This window comes from Sapajus apella, unplaced genomic scaffold (genome assembly GCF_009761245.1).
Source record: "Sapajus apella isolate SASKATOON/1434 unplaced genomic scaffold, GSC_monkey_1.0 scaffold97, whole genome shotgun sequence".
NCBI lineage: Eukaryota > Metazoa > Chordata > Mammalia > Primates > Cebidae > Sapajus > Sapajus apella.
The window spans coordinates 7,550,033-7,565,926 of NW_022437037.1; the positions used below are offsets into that span (position 1 = coordinate 7,550,033).

Genomic DNA, 15,894 nt, shown 5'->3' on the forward strand with positions numbered 1-15,894 from the left:
GATTTGTGGCTGTGCACCAGATAATTCACCAGAATAAAAGGGGTCTTCTTAGAGACGAAAGCCCAAATCCACTATTTGTCAGGCCCCTCCCTCCTCAAGTCTCGGAAGGTAGCCAAACCAGACCCTAAGGCTTTCTGTCTCTGGACTAGTCCCCTGCTTGACCTATAAGCCTGCCAAGGCCAATGTTAAGTCACTCCATGTCCACACAGCAGAGTAGTGCAAAACAATAATTTTTATTTGTTCACAGTTAAACACAAGCAACTGCCTTGACATTTTAGAACATTCTAAGAAGGACAGCAAACCCTTTTGATTCCAATTCCCATTCACTAAGATTGTACCATTTTATCTTGCAGTTCATATTTATGGCATCTGATCTGGATTGTTGACATGCTTTTAAGATTGAGGCTGGAAAGTTTAGACCTTTTGACAAGAGCTGACTTTCTTCAATTTAACTAAAAGCAGTCCGTTTTAAAAAAAATCAGTTTCTTTTCACTGATGGGACCCCTTTAAACTGCAAGTTTGCCACACCTGGTTCATCCATGATTGAGTTATAAAACTAGATTACGTCTTAGCAAAATCTGTTCCTCCGTAATATATTTGTGGTCCATAGAAGTCGTCTGAAAAGTGATTACTGATTCTTCCTAGTGCAAAATGCATGGCTGCCTCTTTCATAAGCTCAAATATTTGCTACACAGAGCAGCTCCTGTCCAAACACTGGGAGAGGTGGGGAAAGGGAGGGAAGGATTGGTCTGGGGGTTCTCAAGACTCTCAGGGTCTCCCCTGAAAGGTCCATGCTAATGGTTAAATCAGCCTACTTATCCCAGAGAATGGATAATGTGGCACTGGGAAGCGGGGCGGAAGCTCCTCTGCCTTCATTAACTCGTTTCATGACCAAAAGCCGTGGGCACAGGTGCTCGGCTCTTCCAGGCAGGCTTCCCCTGTAGCTGCAGCCGCTCTTCCCTCAGGCGAGCAGGTATGGACTGCAGGATGGCATGGAAGAGAAAGGAACACGTCCCCCTGGGCACATCGAAGAGTCCCAGACAGGGAAACAAGCCACATGGGACAAGGGTCACAGCAGCAGCCTAGGGGCCAGTCCTCGACCTAAACTTGTTCTTTTACCTACAGACAAAAGCTTAATCAAGTGCAATCAATTACTTTGCAGCGATCTGGGGGGCATGTGTCACAGAACTCTGGATGTAAACAGATACACAAACATCTTCAGACTGGATACATTTTTCCAACACTCATGGCAGGTGTTTTAAAGCATGTACCCTGGAGAGTGAAGATGCAGCAGACACGGTGTGCTGATTTGGTCACTGCACACAAGGCAGCTTTCTTCTCCAAGTAGGGCAGAGCCCCCAGGGGGACCATGCTCCATGAATATTTGCAGGGGGGCGGGCAGCACTCCATCTCACCAGGGTCCTGGCCGGGCCTTCACTCTGCCCAAACCCTCCTCCAGCCTGTACAGGCTTCCTCCGGCCTCAGTGCTTTCAGTGAGAAAAAGTGAGTATTGTTACGCAGTACTTTTGTTTCCTCTTCAGTTCTTTCTTTCTTCAAGTGGTATGCTCTACTATTTGGTAGAAATTCACATTGGCTTGTCACAGCACACTTCAGTTCTGCTGGCTACACGAAACATACCCAGTTTTCTATTCGTAACAGCGAGTCTGAGCCTCTGTGGTCTCAGAGATCCTTTCATCCCCAAGACCATTTTATACATCCTCCTCTAAACAAGTGCTAGTTTTATCTTTCTCAACAAATATACCAGAAACTACACGTGCTGTTGCAAAGGAGAAGGTCCAAGTCTGCGGTTTCACTCCCTGTTGTCCTGCTTTTGCCCAGTAATGTGCGGCCTGGTGGGTGAATTCTTCTAATCGTCAGTGGCTTCCAGGACCCGTTTCCTGGGTTTAACAGTTCACCTTCTCAGAACAGTTCGGACCATTTCCCCCACCACGTCACATAAACTTTGGCTCACAAAGTAGCTCGCCTCTTGCCTCTCCACTCATCAAGCTTAGTAAGAAAATTCTGCAGCTTATTCCCAAAGGTCGGGCAGTTTTCTCTCCTGAAAACCACTGTCTGTCCACCTGCCTTAGGAATGCTGGGCCAGCACTCATCTCCAAGGACATCTTTAACAACCTCTCCACCTAAGAAATGACCTTGACCTTCCTACCTTTGGGTTTCCGTTTTCTTCATTACGTGTTTCTTCCAATCCCATAATAACAATTTTTATAGACTTTATGGCAGAGCCTTGTCAACGGCTCTTTGAAAATCCACAGAAGTTCTATCAGACGCAGATCTGCGTGCTTATTCACCTGCAGGGACTCGGGAGCTCATTTGCTCTGCGTCTTCTTATCCCCCTCCCCGCTAAAACTGTAGTGCTCCATTTTAAATGACTCCCATGCTGCATAGCAGCAGACTCCAGGCTCCTCAGGGCCTGTGCTGACTCTGGTTAGTGTCAGGTGGGGAACCGAGTAGGTTATGCATATTGGCCAAACAGCTGAGACAGGTATCCTCGCCCACAATGATTTCTGGACAGACCATCCAATCCCAGTATTTATGAATACCAAGCTGCTTAACTGGTTTCAAGGCAGACTCTGCCCTTAATGCTAATTGTACTAATGCCTTTGCCCAGGACTGAACTGCCTCTCGAGAGTCCTACTATCACCTTTCCATCCTTAAAACGAATAATTGCAGCATGATCAAGTGACCTGTTGGCTCTTGGCAGGTTTATCACTTCCAAAACCAAACCAAACCTAACTACTGACTCTGGGGTTCTTTGCAACATAGAAGCCTACATTTTTAGGTTGGGCACTTTCAACCTAAGTCCAGGTCTCAGTCCCCCAACCGTAGCTGAATAAATCCACAGCCTCCTAGAACTCAAAGGCACCTGAGCTTGCAGCCGCCTTTGCTGTAAAGCTGAGTAAACGGACACCCAGGCCGGATGAATGAAGCTCCATCCATGGAGCTTCCAGCCTAGGCCTCTCACCACTTGACCAAGCTGCCTCCTTTCTTCCCTTTATTTTTACAATCTATCCACTTCTAAAATGTTTTTTCTTTCTCACGTGGGCCTCTTTTCCTTTGCCAATTAAGGAAAAGGCTTTAAGTGCCTGCTATCTTGTTCTGTGGCACAGACCTCTTGGGCATGAGGAGGGGAAAGCACTTGTGTTTCAGGATTCACGGATGGGAATTCCTGCCCTTTCTAAATTTGTTCATGTTTTCCTTTTCTAAAGCTGAACCAGGAAACTAGACTGTACTGGATTTTATGCTTTCCTTTGGACAAAGCTGAATTAAACATGTGGTATCACTAATACTCCACATCTGACATGCAGTCGCAACTGCCAGCCTGTGCTAGGCTGAGCAGGGACCTAGGGACCACACCCTGCCACAGGCTGGGAATCAGCCACACCCAGAAAGCCTGCCCCGAACAGGTTTCTGCTGGTAGAGCCAGGGTGACACGGAATCTCTGTCTAGTTCCCTTCACTTAAGGATGCTGGAATATTTATTGCCATGCTTTAAAAAAAAAAAACAAAAAAACTTTTATTCTCTCGTGCTGGAAGCCTCCGTCTGCACTAAGATTTCGTACCGTGAGTTTTTTTTTTTTTTTTTTTTTTTTTTTTTTTTAACCTCTGACTCAATCCTTCTCATCTTTTTACTGAAAGAACAGAAACAGGAAAGCCAAGTTCTCTGGCTCCTTCTTACCAACTTTCCCCTGCCTCGGCTGGACACCAGGCAGCAATTCTTAGGCTTCCAGCATTTATTTCAGGAGCATTTGCTGAGTCTGGATTCTTTGCCACTGCCACTTTTCTGACTAACGTCCTCTCTCATGAGCATACGGGGCAGCCTAGTGCCAGCATTCTCCCGGACTCTGCTTAAACTGCTCTGCCATTACTAAAATGGAGAGTGTGATGACTCAGCCCCCTGGAGAGTCAGCCCCTGAAAGTTGGAATTGGTATGAAAAAGCTGCCCCCCTTCTGGTGGCCTAGAACCTGCTACAGCGAGGCAGCCGTTACGGCCTGAGAAATCACGGTCACATATACTTTGCAGAAACCGTTTGGCCCTTCAGAGCCTTTCTGCTGCAGTGTCACAAATAAGCTGACGTGAACAAGAGGCGTGTGCACACCAAGCAGGGCCCGCAGACAGGCGGCTTTAACAAAAGGCCCGGCAAGCCGAGACCAGCCTGCAGGTGCAGTTCCTCATGCTCAGGTGCTTCTCGGGTAACCTCTCCCAGTGACCCCTCCTTGCCTCCTACGAGAACAGGTTTTATCACCTACACACCAGCCAATAGTACCAGCATTCAAGCAAACACCAAATAAATAAGAGGTAGTGGGGGAAGAAGGGACAAGAGCTTTCCCAAAGGGTGTATGGGCTCCTCAGTGCCAGCTCTAGATTTCTGAAACAGGCTTCTGTTCACACAGAACTTTCTAGGAAGCTTATCAGAACTGCCAAAAGAATGTAATCATGAAGAAACCACTGTTTTTTTAGGTCTTCTGCTTTAGATGCTCAACTTCAGAATCAAAAAGCAGTAGGAAAGTCTCTTGTAAAAGCTTTCATGTGAAGACAGCCAGCGTTGCAGGCTGCATCTTCCCAGAAGGGACAAAACTGGACTTACCTGCAATGCAACAAACTACCTAGTCTCATTGAGAGCCAACCCAGTTATCTGAGCTTCAGGAAAGCAGAAAGTGGTGTGTTAGACTCAGAGATTAAATTTGGCCTCATATTGCACAGGTTCAAAGGACGCAACCATTTGGGGCGGGAAGGAAGAAAATAAAGCTACTGAGGAACACCAACTGGCCCTTGGATTAGAACACACTGCGAGGTAAATGAGAAGAGGGGGTTAGGGGCGGGTGGAGGGGAAGGTCAAAAGGCATTTCGATGCCAGATCCAAAAACCGTTCTGCATTCAGTCAGCTGTCCAAAGGACCTCTGTCCCATTTCCACACATGAACTTGCACTCAGACCCTGGAAATAGGAAAGCTTTGAAACGTGCATTCACACCTCCTGTTCTGTGCCAACAATATGCAAGTTAACACTGATTGACCATCATCCTTAGCTGTATTCATGATGAGTCTCATTGTAGTCCATGATATGTAGCTGTCCAACACTGTCCGGGTTCGGGGGAGATGGGTGCGGGCCATCTAGGTTCAGGGAAGTCTTGGCTTCCACACCCAAGTCTTTGCCCAGTTCTGGCTTTATGCTCTCAGAAAGGCTACTGATGACCATGCCGTCCTCATCACACTGGCTCTCGCTCTTATTACGAAATAACTCTCGGGCCTTCATACCCAGGAAGCTTTTTGAACTGGGAAGTGAGCCCACAGTGGTGGGGATGCTGGCAGAGGATTCTCCCACAGTTGTCTCCCACCGACTGCTGAATGGGCCTGCCCTCTGGTTTGGGGGTTTCTCTGGGGTAGAAAGCTCGCTGCTGCTGCTGCTGCCTCCAGCTCCTCTGCTTCCACTACTGCCCCTAGTGCTGCTGGGCCTGGGGGTCTTGGTCTCACCGTTGCGGCCAGATGCCTCTTCATTGTGCCCTACCATGGAATCTGAGCAGCCGTCATTACAACAGTCAAGCCTGTAAGAAAGCCAGGGAGGAAACAAGGAGCTGGTGAGTAGAGCCTCCACATTTGGAAGATGTGGAATTGCACTGAAACTCACACTGATGCTGAACTCTGCTAGCCCACTCTCTGTTTCATACTACTGGACTCAAGCAAGAGATCTCATCAAGAGAAACCTGTCACAACTAGGGATACTAGGTGGCAATCTTAAATGTGAACACTTCCTGTGGCCATATGGAGGGACTCAAGGGCAGGAAAAGGAACATGGAGAGATCGCTGGGCGTTTTGAGGAAAGGAACATCAAGAGTGGTTCTCTGAAATGCAGTGAGCTGCGTGCTGCAGCCCTGTGTAAACAGCTGTACTGTTTCCCACACCATGTAACACAGTCCTCGTGCTGGTACTGGCAGCTTAACCCCAAGTTCTTTCATCAGTTCTTTGCTCCTACCTTTCTTCTGCTGCTTCAGCTGCTTCTGCTTTTTCTTCTTCAAGTTTTTTCAGGAGGCCATCTTTCTCCAGCCTGCCATATAAATCTAAGATCTCCAATTCGAACACCTGGGTTATCCGTTTCTGAGCCTCATACCTGCTCTCTGCGGCCTGCAGCTGTCCTCTGAAAGATACAGACCAGCCAGAATATAGGAAGTTCCGCTTAATAAAAAACACAAAAACCTTTCCTGATGAAAGTTACCTTGCCTGGAGTTTGACATCCTCTAAATATTTCTTCTGTTCCAAAAGAAGGTGGTCTTTCTTGGCCAGGTGAGATTCCAGTTCCAAAATCCGTTTTTGGGAGGTATCAAGCCTCTGAGTCTGCTGGAGAACTTGGCTTCTGTTTTTCTCTAGCTCTTTCCGATAGGCAGCTTTCATCATTTCCACTTCCTAAAAAAAAAAAAAAAAAAAGACTAGAATTCGTACTTATAAAAAATAAACACACTGTATCCATTTTGAAAAGACAACATAAGGACTGAGAAGGCGCTTTAGTACACTGACTGTAGAAATCTAAACTAGTACAACTTTCTGGAAAGCAAGCTGGTAGTAGTATCCTAGTAACCCTTCCTTGAAATCTATCCCCAAGGAAATCATGTGAAACATAAACAGAGATTTTGCACAAAAAATAATCATCACAGCATATTTATACAGCAAAAACCTGGAAACACCATTTAAGTCTAATGTCAGGGGAACAGTTAAGTAAATTACAATACATCCTATATTTCTAAGTCTTAAAAAAATGATGTGGTATCAGTAAAAAGATTAAAAAGCAGACTACGGCCGGGCGCGGTGGCTCAAGCCTGTAATCCCAGCACTTTGGGAGGCCGAGGCGGGTGGATCACGAGGTCAAGAGATCGAGACCATCCTGGTCAACATGGTGAAACCCCGTTTCTACTAAAAATACAAAAAATTAGCTGGGCATGGTGGCGCGTGCCTGTAATCCCAGCTACTCAGGAGGCTGAGGCAGGAGAATTGCCTGAACCCAGGAGGCGGAGGTTGCGGTGTGCTGGGATCGTGCCATTGCACTCCAGCCTGGGTAACAAGAGCGAAACTCTGTCTCAAAAAAAAAAAAAGCAGACTATAAGACTGTGCGAACAGTGAAATCAACTATGCAAACATATACATATACAAAACACCAAGTGAAAATATGCCAATATTCAGTTATCCTTTCAGTCTAGAGGTCCTGCAGGCCACTTGCTTTCTCTTCTACTTTTTTCCGCTCCTGACAGTAGTGCAGGAAAGGCTACAGAATGGAACACCAATGGAGTAGGTATGCTCAAGCAAAGCAGCCTTTGCATACTGGGTGTCCTGACAAGGTTTGTTGATCCTGCTACGGCAGATGGCCTGCTGCCGACAGACTAAACTAGCTTGAAACCCAGAGCAAATATACACTAATGCTCAGAAAGAAGGTGGAAAGGATATTTTTCTAACAAGCCTGTGTTACATTCGTGTGTGTGTGTTTACTGTGGTAAAATGTACATGACATAAAATTTGCCATCTATATGTTTTTTAAAAAAGATAATAAGCCATAAACAGCAAGGAGACGAGCTTTCATGAAGGTGCCCCTGCCTTGATGCTGTCTGGTAAGCCCAATGCTTCCTTGTTGCAGAATGCAACTGATTTAAGCTCAGAACTGGTTCTCAGATAATGTGGCTGCTCTAGCTACGCTAAATGGCTCCAGACTTCAGCACAGAGCAGGTGAATGCATCTATCTGGCCTTTGCCATAAACAATAGGACTTATTTAGGGATGATAATGCAAGGCTTCAAACCAGAACATCCGCCAGGAACATCTGTGTACTCACTAATCCTTACAGCTACCCCTACCAACCATTCCCACCTGATTCCCCACCACTCACTCTTCCTCCTCCTCTGGATGCAACAAGAGCAGCCCTAGCTCCAGGTTCAGGGGCAAATCCTGACTGGGTCAAGGCATTAACTAGGCCAGGCTAGGGATGGGCACAGGACAGGCTTGGCCAACAGGGGAGATGAGAAAAGTATGGTGGAAGCGTCTGGGAAAGTTTTTTTTTTTTTTTTTTTTTTAAGACAGAGTCTCGCTCTGTCGCCTGATTGCGCCCAGGATGGAGTGCAGTGGCGCAATCTCAGCTCACTGCTACTTCTGCCTCCTGACTTCAAGTGATTCTCCTACCTCAGCCTCCCAAGCAGCTGGGACTACAGGCATGTGCCACCACGTCCAGCTAATTTTTTATATTTTAGTAGAGACAGGGTTTCACCATGTTGGCCAGGATGGTCCTGATCTTCTGACCTCATGATTTGCCTGCCTCGGCCTCCCAAAGTGCTGGGATTACAGGCATGAGCCACTGTGCCTGGCCTGGGAAAGGTTTTCTTGCTGAGAAAGAAACAGGAAGAGATGCTCTCCTCCTCTGTGGGACATCATGTCTGCCTGTGGCACATACCCGGCAACCATAAGTACAGGCAGCTGGAGGACAAGGCCTACAGGAGAAGCAAGGCAGTACAAAAGAGTGGAAAGAGCCTGGCTCCTTGATGCTGCCCCTGAATGCCCAACTTGACCAACGTGGAACTCACCTGCCTCAGGACCTCTTGTCAAGTAATCAATAAAATTCTTCACTCTTAGGCCGGTTTAGTGTTTTTTGTTTTTTTGTGTGTATGTGTTTTTTTTGGAGATGAAGTCTTTTTTTTTTTTTTTTTTTTTGAGACAGAGTCTCACTCTGTCACCTAGGCTGGAGTGCAGCTGTGCAATCTTGGCTCACTGCAACCTCCGCCTCCCAGGTTCAAGCAATTCTCTGCCTCAGGCTTCTGAGTAGCTGGGATTACAGGCTCCTGCCACTGCGCCTGGCCGATTTTTATATTTTTAGGAGACAGGGTTTCACCATCTTGGCCAGGCTGGTCTTGAACTCCTGACCTTGTGATCCGCCTGCCTCAGCCTCCCAAAGTGCTGGGATTACAGGCATGAGCCATCAGGCCTGGCTGGTCTAGAACTTCAGAGCTCAAGCGATCCTCCTATTTCAGCCTCCCAAGTAGTTGGCACTATAGGTGTGTGCCACTGGGCCTAGCCGTAGTTTGGTTTTTGTTGTCTACAACTGAGAGCATCCTGACTATCACAACTCAGCTGCATCACCCCTGTTTTATGAACTGGGAAACAGGGCCCGAAGGAGACGTGGCTACTCAAGGTCCCAAAGAGCGCAAGCCATCTAGGCTTCTCTCAGGAGATGGCACGGGCGTGTCTCAGCAGCGTTCTCTTGTGCCTTGGATCTGTTTTTCTCCCTTTCTGTTCCCAAAGCCATTACACCAAAAATAAGTGATAGCTACTTTCTAGAGACAGTCCCACATCTAACATCCTTCTAAAAAAGGAAGTCTGTATCTGTGAGCTGAGAGGAGCCAAGAAATAAAGAGCAACTCTATTTGGAAAATTACTATCTCTAGTTCTAAGACTCTTCTCTACATCCGGCTAAAAAAGACTCTTTACAAAGCATGCCCAAGAAACCTAAAAAGAAGGCCCATGTGTGATGGAAAAGTTAGTGACAGGAAGCATCTGAGCAGCTACTATTAAAATTCAATTCCCAACTCATTCACTAACATTACCTGAGGCTATTTATAAAGTGAGTTAAAACTTCTGCCTCCACGCCACTGGTGAGGCACTAATTAACGTAAGATCATCCCAATGCTGGCCTTGTTGCCAGGACTGAACTACCATCTGCAGAAATCCAACATTAAAAGGAAAAAAAAAACTGGTATGTAGACCAGGCTATACTCATGGTCCTGAGAGGTAGGGTTAAGCACAATTGGTTCCCCATCCTTTTTTCCTCTCCCTCTTTTAAAGGGCGCATAGGGAAGAGAAAGGAAACACTTCACACCTACTCTGTACCAATTACTATTAAGTGCTTTCACTTAACTTCAAAACAACCCAGTAAGGAGAAACAAGCTCACATGGTGGCTGGAAAGTGCTTGCAGAGCTGGACCAGGGAGAAGTGGGACTGCCACTCTGTCTTTTAAGAAACAAGTCATAAAGCCATTCTATATGACATGCCGGAGACTTACTCTCTGGGTCTGAAAAGCTTTCCCCACTAAGGTCTGGTTCCCCGAGCCCTGGCATACCTTTGTGGTATCTGAGTGCTTGTTCTGCAGTTGTTCCAAATATAGCTCGTTGACCTCCCCAAGAACCAACAGCTGTCTGTTCAAGAACTCCATCTGCTGCTGGACCGACTCGCTGTTTGAGAGCTAAGCAAAAACATAAGCAAAGTGAAAAATCCGACGACATAAGACTAGCACATGGGCATTAAACAGGGAACCAGCTAGGAGCACAATATTTCAATGTTACGGCAAAATGACCAAGTCCCAGGGTTTACGGTCCACGACAGGTGGAGAGCTTGGCACCCAAGGACAAAGATAGACGGCAATGCACTTCAGAACTGTGCTCTGCAAAGGGGAAGCAGCACAAATGCAGTCCATCAAAACTGACCACCCACAGAACACCTGGAGCAGGTAGACAGGTATATGACCAAAGTCCAGTGGGATAAACCCTAGGGAAAACTCCCTGTTCTTGAGTAAATGATATAAAAAGTGCAATGATTCCCAAAGAAGGAGGACTCACACTCAAAAACCCGAACAAACTTTTTACATTGATGTAAACGAGGTATGAAGAAAGAGTTCCATGGGATACAAATAGACCAGTGTTTAGAATAGATGCTTCTTTGCTGCAGGGGCTGCCTGGGCACTGTAGGATATTTGGCAGCATCCTGGCTCCTACCCACTAGATGCCAATAGCACCAAAAACATCAACCTAAAATGTCTTCAGACATTGCCAAATGTCAGGGAATATGAACCCATGACACAGTCATCACAGATTTCTTCCTCCTGTCTGAAGGAAGAATGTTAGCACACGGTGTTGGAGCAGACTCAGGTCTGCCTCACTTCTTACCTTTTGAGAAACCTGGCTGAGCAGCAGCTCAGTGTGACACACCTTGTTGTTGGCCTTCTTCAATTCTAGCCGCAGCTCTGTGATCATGTTCCTGCAGTCCTCCAGCTTGGTCTACCCAAAGAGATGTGGACATGAAGTTTCAGGAGCACTGACAGGCCAGATCACAAGCCTACCTGGCCACCAGCCCACAGAGAACTGGGAACGCCTAGCTCATCCACTCTACTATTCTTGGGCCCTCAGGATTTGACGTCTTAGTTTTAAAAAATAAGTTATGGTTGATTTCTGAGTGCCTCACTGTTTAACAAAAGAAAAAAAGAGACCTTAGATCCTCAGTTCCCAAACTGTGCACCAAAGAGCCCTGAGGCAAACTCACAGGGATGCTGCAGAGATTTTAACTTTTCGAGGGAGACACATCGCCATCTGTTGGACACCCTGTGAATTACTAACTGGCTGGAGATGATGCTGCATGTCTGTGGATGAAGCTGGGTTTTTTTGGTTGCAGTGATACAAAGTACCACAAGGAAAACCAATGTGAAACAGGAAATGAGGGTGTCACTGTCCACTCTGATTTCAAGGTCTGAGACGCCATGCAGTGCCCAATAGGTGCACTCAAAGCATTAGTAATTGCAGTTTTGTTTTTTTTTTTTAATTTATGTGTATTATCTTCAAACAGCTACTAAGTTCTTGGGGCATTAATACTCACTAAGTTATTCAGATCTACTTAATGAGCAGAACCGTTAAGCGTTTCTTTTTGGCTGCACAAAAAAAATTACTGAGACACTAAGGGAGCTATTACATGAACCAAGAAAGTTGGGGAACCTCTGCCCTAAGAAAAATTCACCTGCCATGAAGAATCTCTGCCATGATTTCAGAGAGGAGAGCATTCAGCTTAGTGAAGCTGAACAAGTCCCGGACACCCAAGGAAACCCACTGCCTCCCTCCCCACTGCTCTCCAGCATTCTCGCGGTTGACTCTGCCTAGTGGTGCAGTTTATACCTGTAATTCCTGGCTCTGGTTGTAGAATTCCTCTCGGTCATGCTGCAGCTGTCGGATCTGGCTGTGGAGCTTGGTTACCATAGTGTCACGCTGCTCCTGAAGCTGACTGTATCTAGCTTGTTCTTTCTGCAGGCTAACTTTCCACATCTGGATGTCTTTCTCTTGTAACTTCAACTGATCTTTCTAGCAGAGACCAGAAATGTCATCATTTTAGCTGTCTTCCAACACAGGCAATTTAATACACACTGCAAACATTTCATCTGAACTACCCTGACAATGTAAAACTACAGACCCAAACTCAGAGCCCACTACTGTCTTACTTGGCTTTAGGTCAAGGTTTTCCAAATTTTGCATTAAGCAAATGGATCTTAAGTGGCTTAAAGAAATCTTCTCAGGGATCAAATTGCTTCCAACACTTTCAAAAGTCTGACTACCAACAATGGAATAAAATCTCTCATACATGGTACTAAGTTCACTAAATGATGAGCATTTACTGAATGCTTGCAGTGTGCTGGGCACTGAGCAAGTGCTTACCGACATCATTTCTTTAAACCATCACCACTTAAAGAGTAGGTGCTGCTATGATCACTTCCATTTTATAGCATGGCTAAGAGAGGCTTCAAGAGGCTGTTGCTTTTCTAAGGTAACACTGGTAGAGCCGAAATTCAAACTCCAGGTCTGACTGGCTTCACACCCACAGTACAATACACACTTCTGTTCTATGCCATGAAATAGCTTTACGAGAGTTAGTTTTACATCTGGAAAAATAAAATCATCTTCTGACCCTTCATCATCATGGCCAATTACACGCAAACATACACACACAAAAAATCACTTGTCTCCATGATTTCTGAGAATTATGAAGGAATTCCGAGACGTAACCATTCATGTCTTAATCTCAAGTGACCTGCCTGAAGGATTGGGAAGGACTGGGAACTCTGACCTCCTCAGCTTTATAAGCTATCAAGCTGACCCAAAATAAAAAGTGAGCTCCACCTGCCCCTCCCCAGTCCTCACCATGGCAGCATTATGTTCCTCCAGAGCTGCTGCTTTGATCACCTTGCGGAGGAGCCGCCTGTTCCGCAGGGCATGCTGCTGCCTCTTAAAACGCTCATAGAGTAGCTGGTTGTGCAGTAAAAGCAACTGGTCTCGGAGGGTGCGGATCTCATCTGAAGGAGGAGAGCCTGATTTTAAAGCAGAGGGAGGGTGGCAGAAATGCCTTTCACAGATTGTTCAGTCAAGCCCCCTTCCCATGTGTTGTTAGCTTAACAAACGCAATTCTTTAAAACAAATCACCACTCTCTTGGCAAATGACCACTTGGCTGCCAGTAACAGGAGGGGGAAGGTATGGACTATGTGTCTCCCTTGTGAAGGAATGCAAAGGGTTGTATCACGTGGGATGACTCTTTGAGAGCTTGCTTTCTTTTCCCCGCAAATCTAGATCACACATTTCAGATGCCCTTTCCACTTCTCAAGGCCCTTTCTTCACTGGTGCGTTGTCCCCCAGGAAGACTCAGCTGCACCGCCCACCCCACTTGGGTCTTTTCTAGGGAAGCCTGGCATGAAGTCTGTACTGTGTGTACTTCTTCTCTCAAGTGCATGCTACTTGCCACTTTTCAAAAATAAGAAATGCTGACTTTGCAACACTGGAGATCTTTTAGCCAGGCAGATAGCCTGGCTGGAGCAACGGCCAAGGGGAGATCTGTTTTCCAGAGGGCACCTCCTTCGAGGACAGAAAGGGCAACAAGCAAGCAGGAACCATGTGGGCTGGATTTGGAGCTAAAGTAACAACTTTACCTCCAAAGTGGGTCCAGTCGACAGACTTGCTGGGTAAAGGCAACCTAGGAAGAAAGTTTTGGAGTAACAAAGTTACCGGTCGTACCAAGAAAAGAACTTATTTGGACTTTTATTTGCAGCAAGGTTAGATCACTTCCTTGTGGTCAGAATTCGCAATGGCATAAGAATGTTTCAAACTCCAGGTCCACAGAGAGTTAGAGAAGCATGCAGTGGATGTAACGGGAGGTGGCCCCACTGCCTACGACCTGGTCTCCAGAGTGGAGGGGGCCTCAGCCTGACCTCCACTGCACACACCACAGCCTCCGTTTCTGAGGCCAGCTCTCCAGAGAAACTGAGCAGTCAAACACACTGAGAGCCGTTTTCAACCCTGTCTGCTGAAATATACAGGGAGCACACTCTGTTGTGAAGCTACTGCCACTCAAATTTAAGGAAAAAGTAGGTAATTTACCTGAGCCTATCACACCAAATCTCATTTTAAAAAGAGAGAATTTAAATATTATTACCCCTGCCAATTTCTACCACAGCATAGTATATAAGAAGAAAAATAAAAATATTCCCTATGCACCTGTACAATAGCTAATAAAATAAGGATGGGAAACAGTTTCTCAGCTAGATTCCTATGAAAACATGTGCCTCTAGGGCTTTGGAGGGGATGTCAGGCCACCTGAACTGGCACGAAATGCTGTGATTTTATCCTCCACCTAAATGAACTATGATACCAAAATAGAAATAAGAATAATAATCTGCAGCTAGAGAGGGAAACGCTGTGACAAATATTCCTATATTCTTTGAAATTCCACAACCTCATTTTTACCTACAGCTTGCAGAAGGCACATATGAAAGCATTCGAGTGTCCTCAGAGAACAGAGGCGCAAAATGGCCTATATAAAAAGACTCATCTGAAATGGACTGCTAAGGAGTCATCCCAACTTAGGCGCAAAGAGGTCACACACGGTTACACATGTGAAGATGCAATAGCTAAGAAGGACATCTGACAAACAGGAGAGAACCGGCTGCCTCAGTGTGGGAGTGCGAAGAATGATTCTTGTTCCCTCCTTACGCTTTTTGTACTTTACAATAAAATGGACCATTTAACACGGAAGAGAGGGCCCCAGTCCCTTACTTGTTCAGCTCCTTGCTGTGCGCGTCTGCTCCCTGCTGTATCAGTCTGTCCAGCACTTCCATTGGGGAGGTAGAGGGCACACCATCTTCCTCTGTGTTTCCTTTTGCTTTCTTTAACAGCTCCTCAGTCTTCCTGATGATAAAATGATGGGCTGTCTTTGGCAATGCCACCTCAAAAAGATGATCATACGGGGGAGGCTGCCCGCTTCCAAAGCCCCCTCTCCTCTGAGGTGGAATTTTACAAGGGCTGGGAGTGAGGATACTGGTCTCCACGGAAGTCTGGCATTCCCTGTCTCCTGCAGGGCTTTCATCAGCACCACCACAGGGCAGGTCTATGGGAGTAAAGGCTTGCTTTGGTGTATCAGGCCCAAGTTTGTCCAGGGAGGAGTGTAAAGGCTCAGGGTTCACGCTGGTGCCCTGAGCACTGGAGGCTGCTGAATGGGTCTTCCGCTGAGAACCTGAGAGACTGTCTCGGTAAAAAGGAGAGTCAAAGCCTCCTCGAGGAACCACAGGCTCGGCCTCTGCTGTGGTGATCTCAGAAAGTTCTCTTGATATTGCAGCTGAGAGGATGAGAGGAAACAAGAGAAACAGCAGTCAGTATTCCACCTGGGAAAGGCTAGACAGTTTGGGTTGCATGCTGCCACGTACCAGTGTCACTCAGAGGGGAGAGAAAAAATGGCATCCAGCTGGGCATGGTGGCTCATGCCTGTACTGCCAGAACTTTGGGAGGCTGAGACGGGAGGATCACTTGAGCCCAGGAGATATTGACCAGCCTGGACAACATAGGGAGATCCCATCTCTACAAAAAATAAAATAAAATAATCAGCTGAGCATAGTGGTGTATGCTTGTGGTCCCAACTACTCAGGAGGCTGAGGTGGGAGGACCTCTCGAGCCTGGGAGGTCAAGGCTGCAGTGAGCCATGATCATGCCACTGCACTCCAGCCTGGGCGACAGAGCAACACTCTATCTAAAAAAAAAAAGGGGGGGGGGGCGGGCAACTCTTTACCTGGCATAGGTCCCAGACTAAACCACCCATCTTGTTACTTCAAGAG

The 15,894-nt window shown here is 46.6% G+C and overlaps 1 protein-coding gene across 7 annotated transcripts in view; it reads right to left on the bottom strand.

Annotated features, from left to right (window-relative positions):
- Positions 1-214: 214 nt before the first annotated feature.
- The window catches only part of TSC1 (TSC complex subunit 1), a 53,778-nt gene continuing 38,098 nt past the window's right edge, over positions 215-15,894 (bottom strand). For 6 of the 7 annotated variants that reach the window (XM_032257709.1, XM_032257710.1, XM_032257707.1 and 3 more), the window contains exons 15-23: positions 14,843-15,401; positions 13,720-13,763; positions 12,940-13,106; positions 11,923-12,105; positions 10,927-11,037; positions 10,104-10,226; positions 6,231-6,418; positions 5,991-6,152; positions 215-5,562 (exon numbers count right to left, since the gene is read on the bottom strand). In XM_032257709.1, coding sequence (XP_032113600.1) covers positions 5,043-5,562; positions 5,991-6,152; positions 6,231-6,418; positions 10,104-10,226; positions 10,927-11,037; positions 11,923-12,105; positions 12,940-13,106; positions 13,720-13,763; positions 14,843-15,401 — 2,057 coding nt within the window. In that variant the 3' untranslated portion in view covers positions 215-5,042. The remainder of the gene's footprint in view (positions 5,563-5,990; positions 6,153-6,230; positions 6,419-10,103; positions 10,227-10,926; positions 11,038-11,922; positions 12,106-12,939; positions 13,107-13,719; positions 13,764-14,842; positions 15,402-15,894) is intronic. The other variant, XM_032257713.1, reaches the window with a different exon arrangement.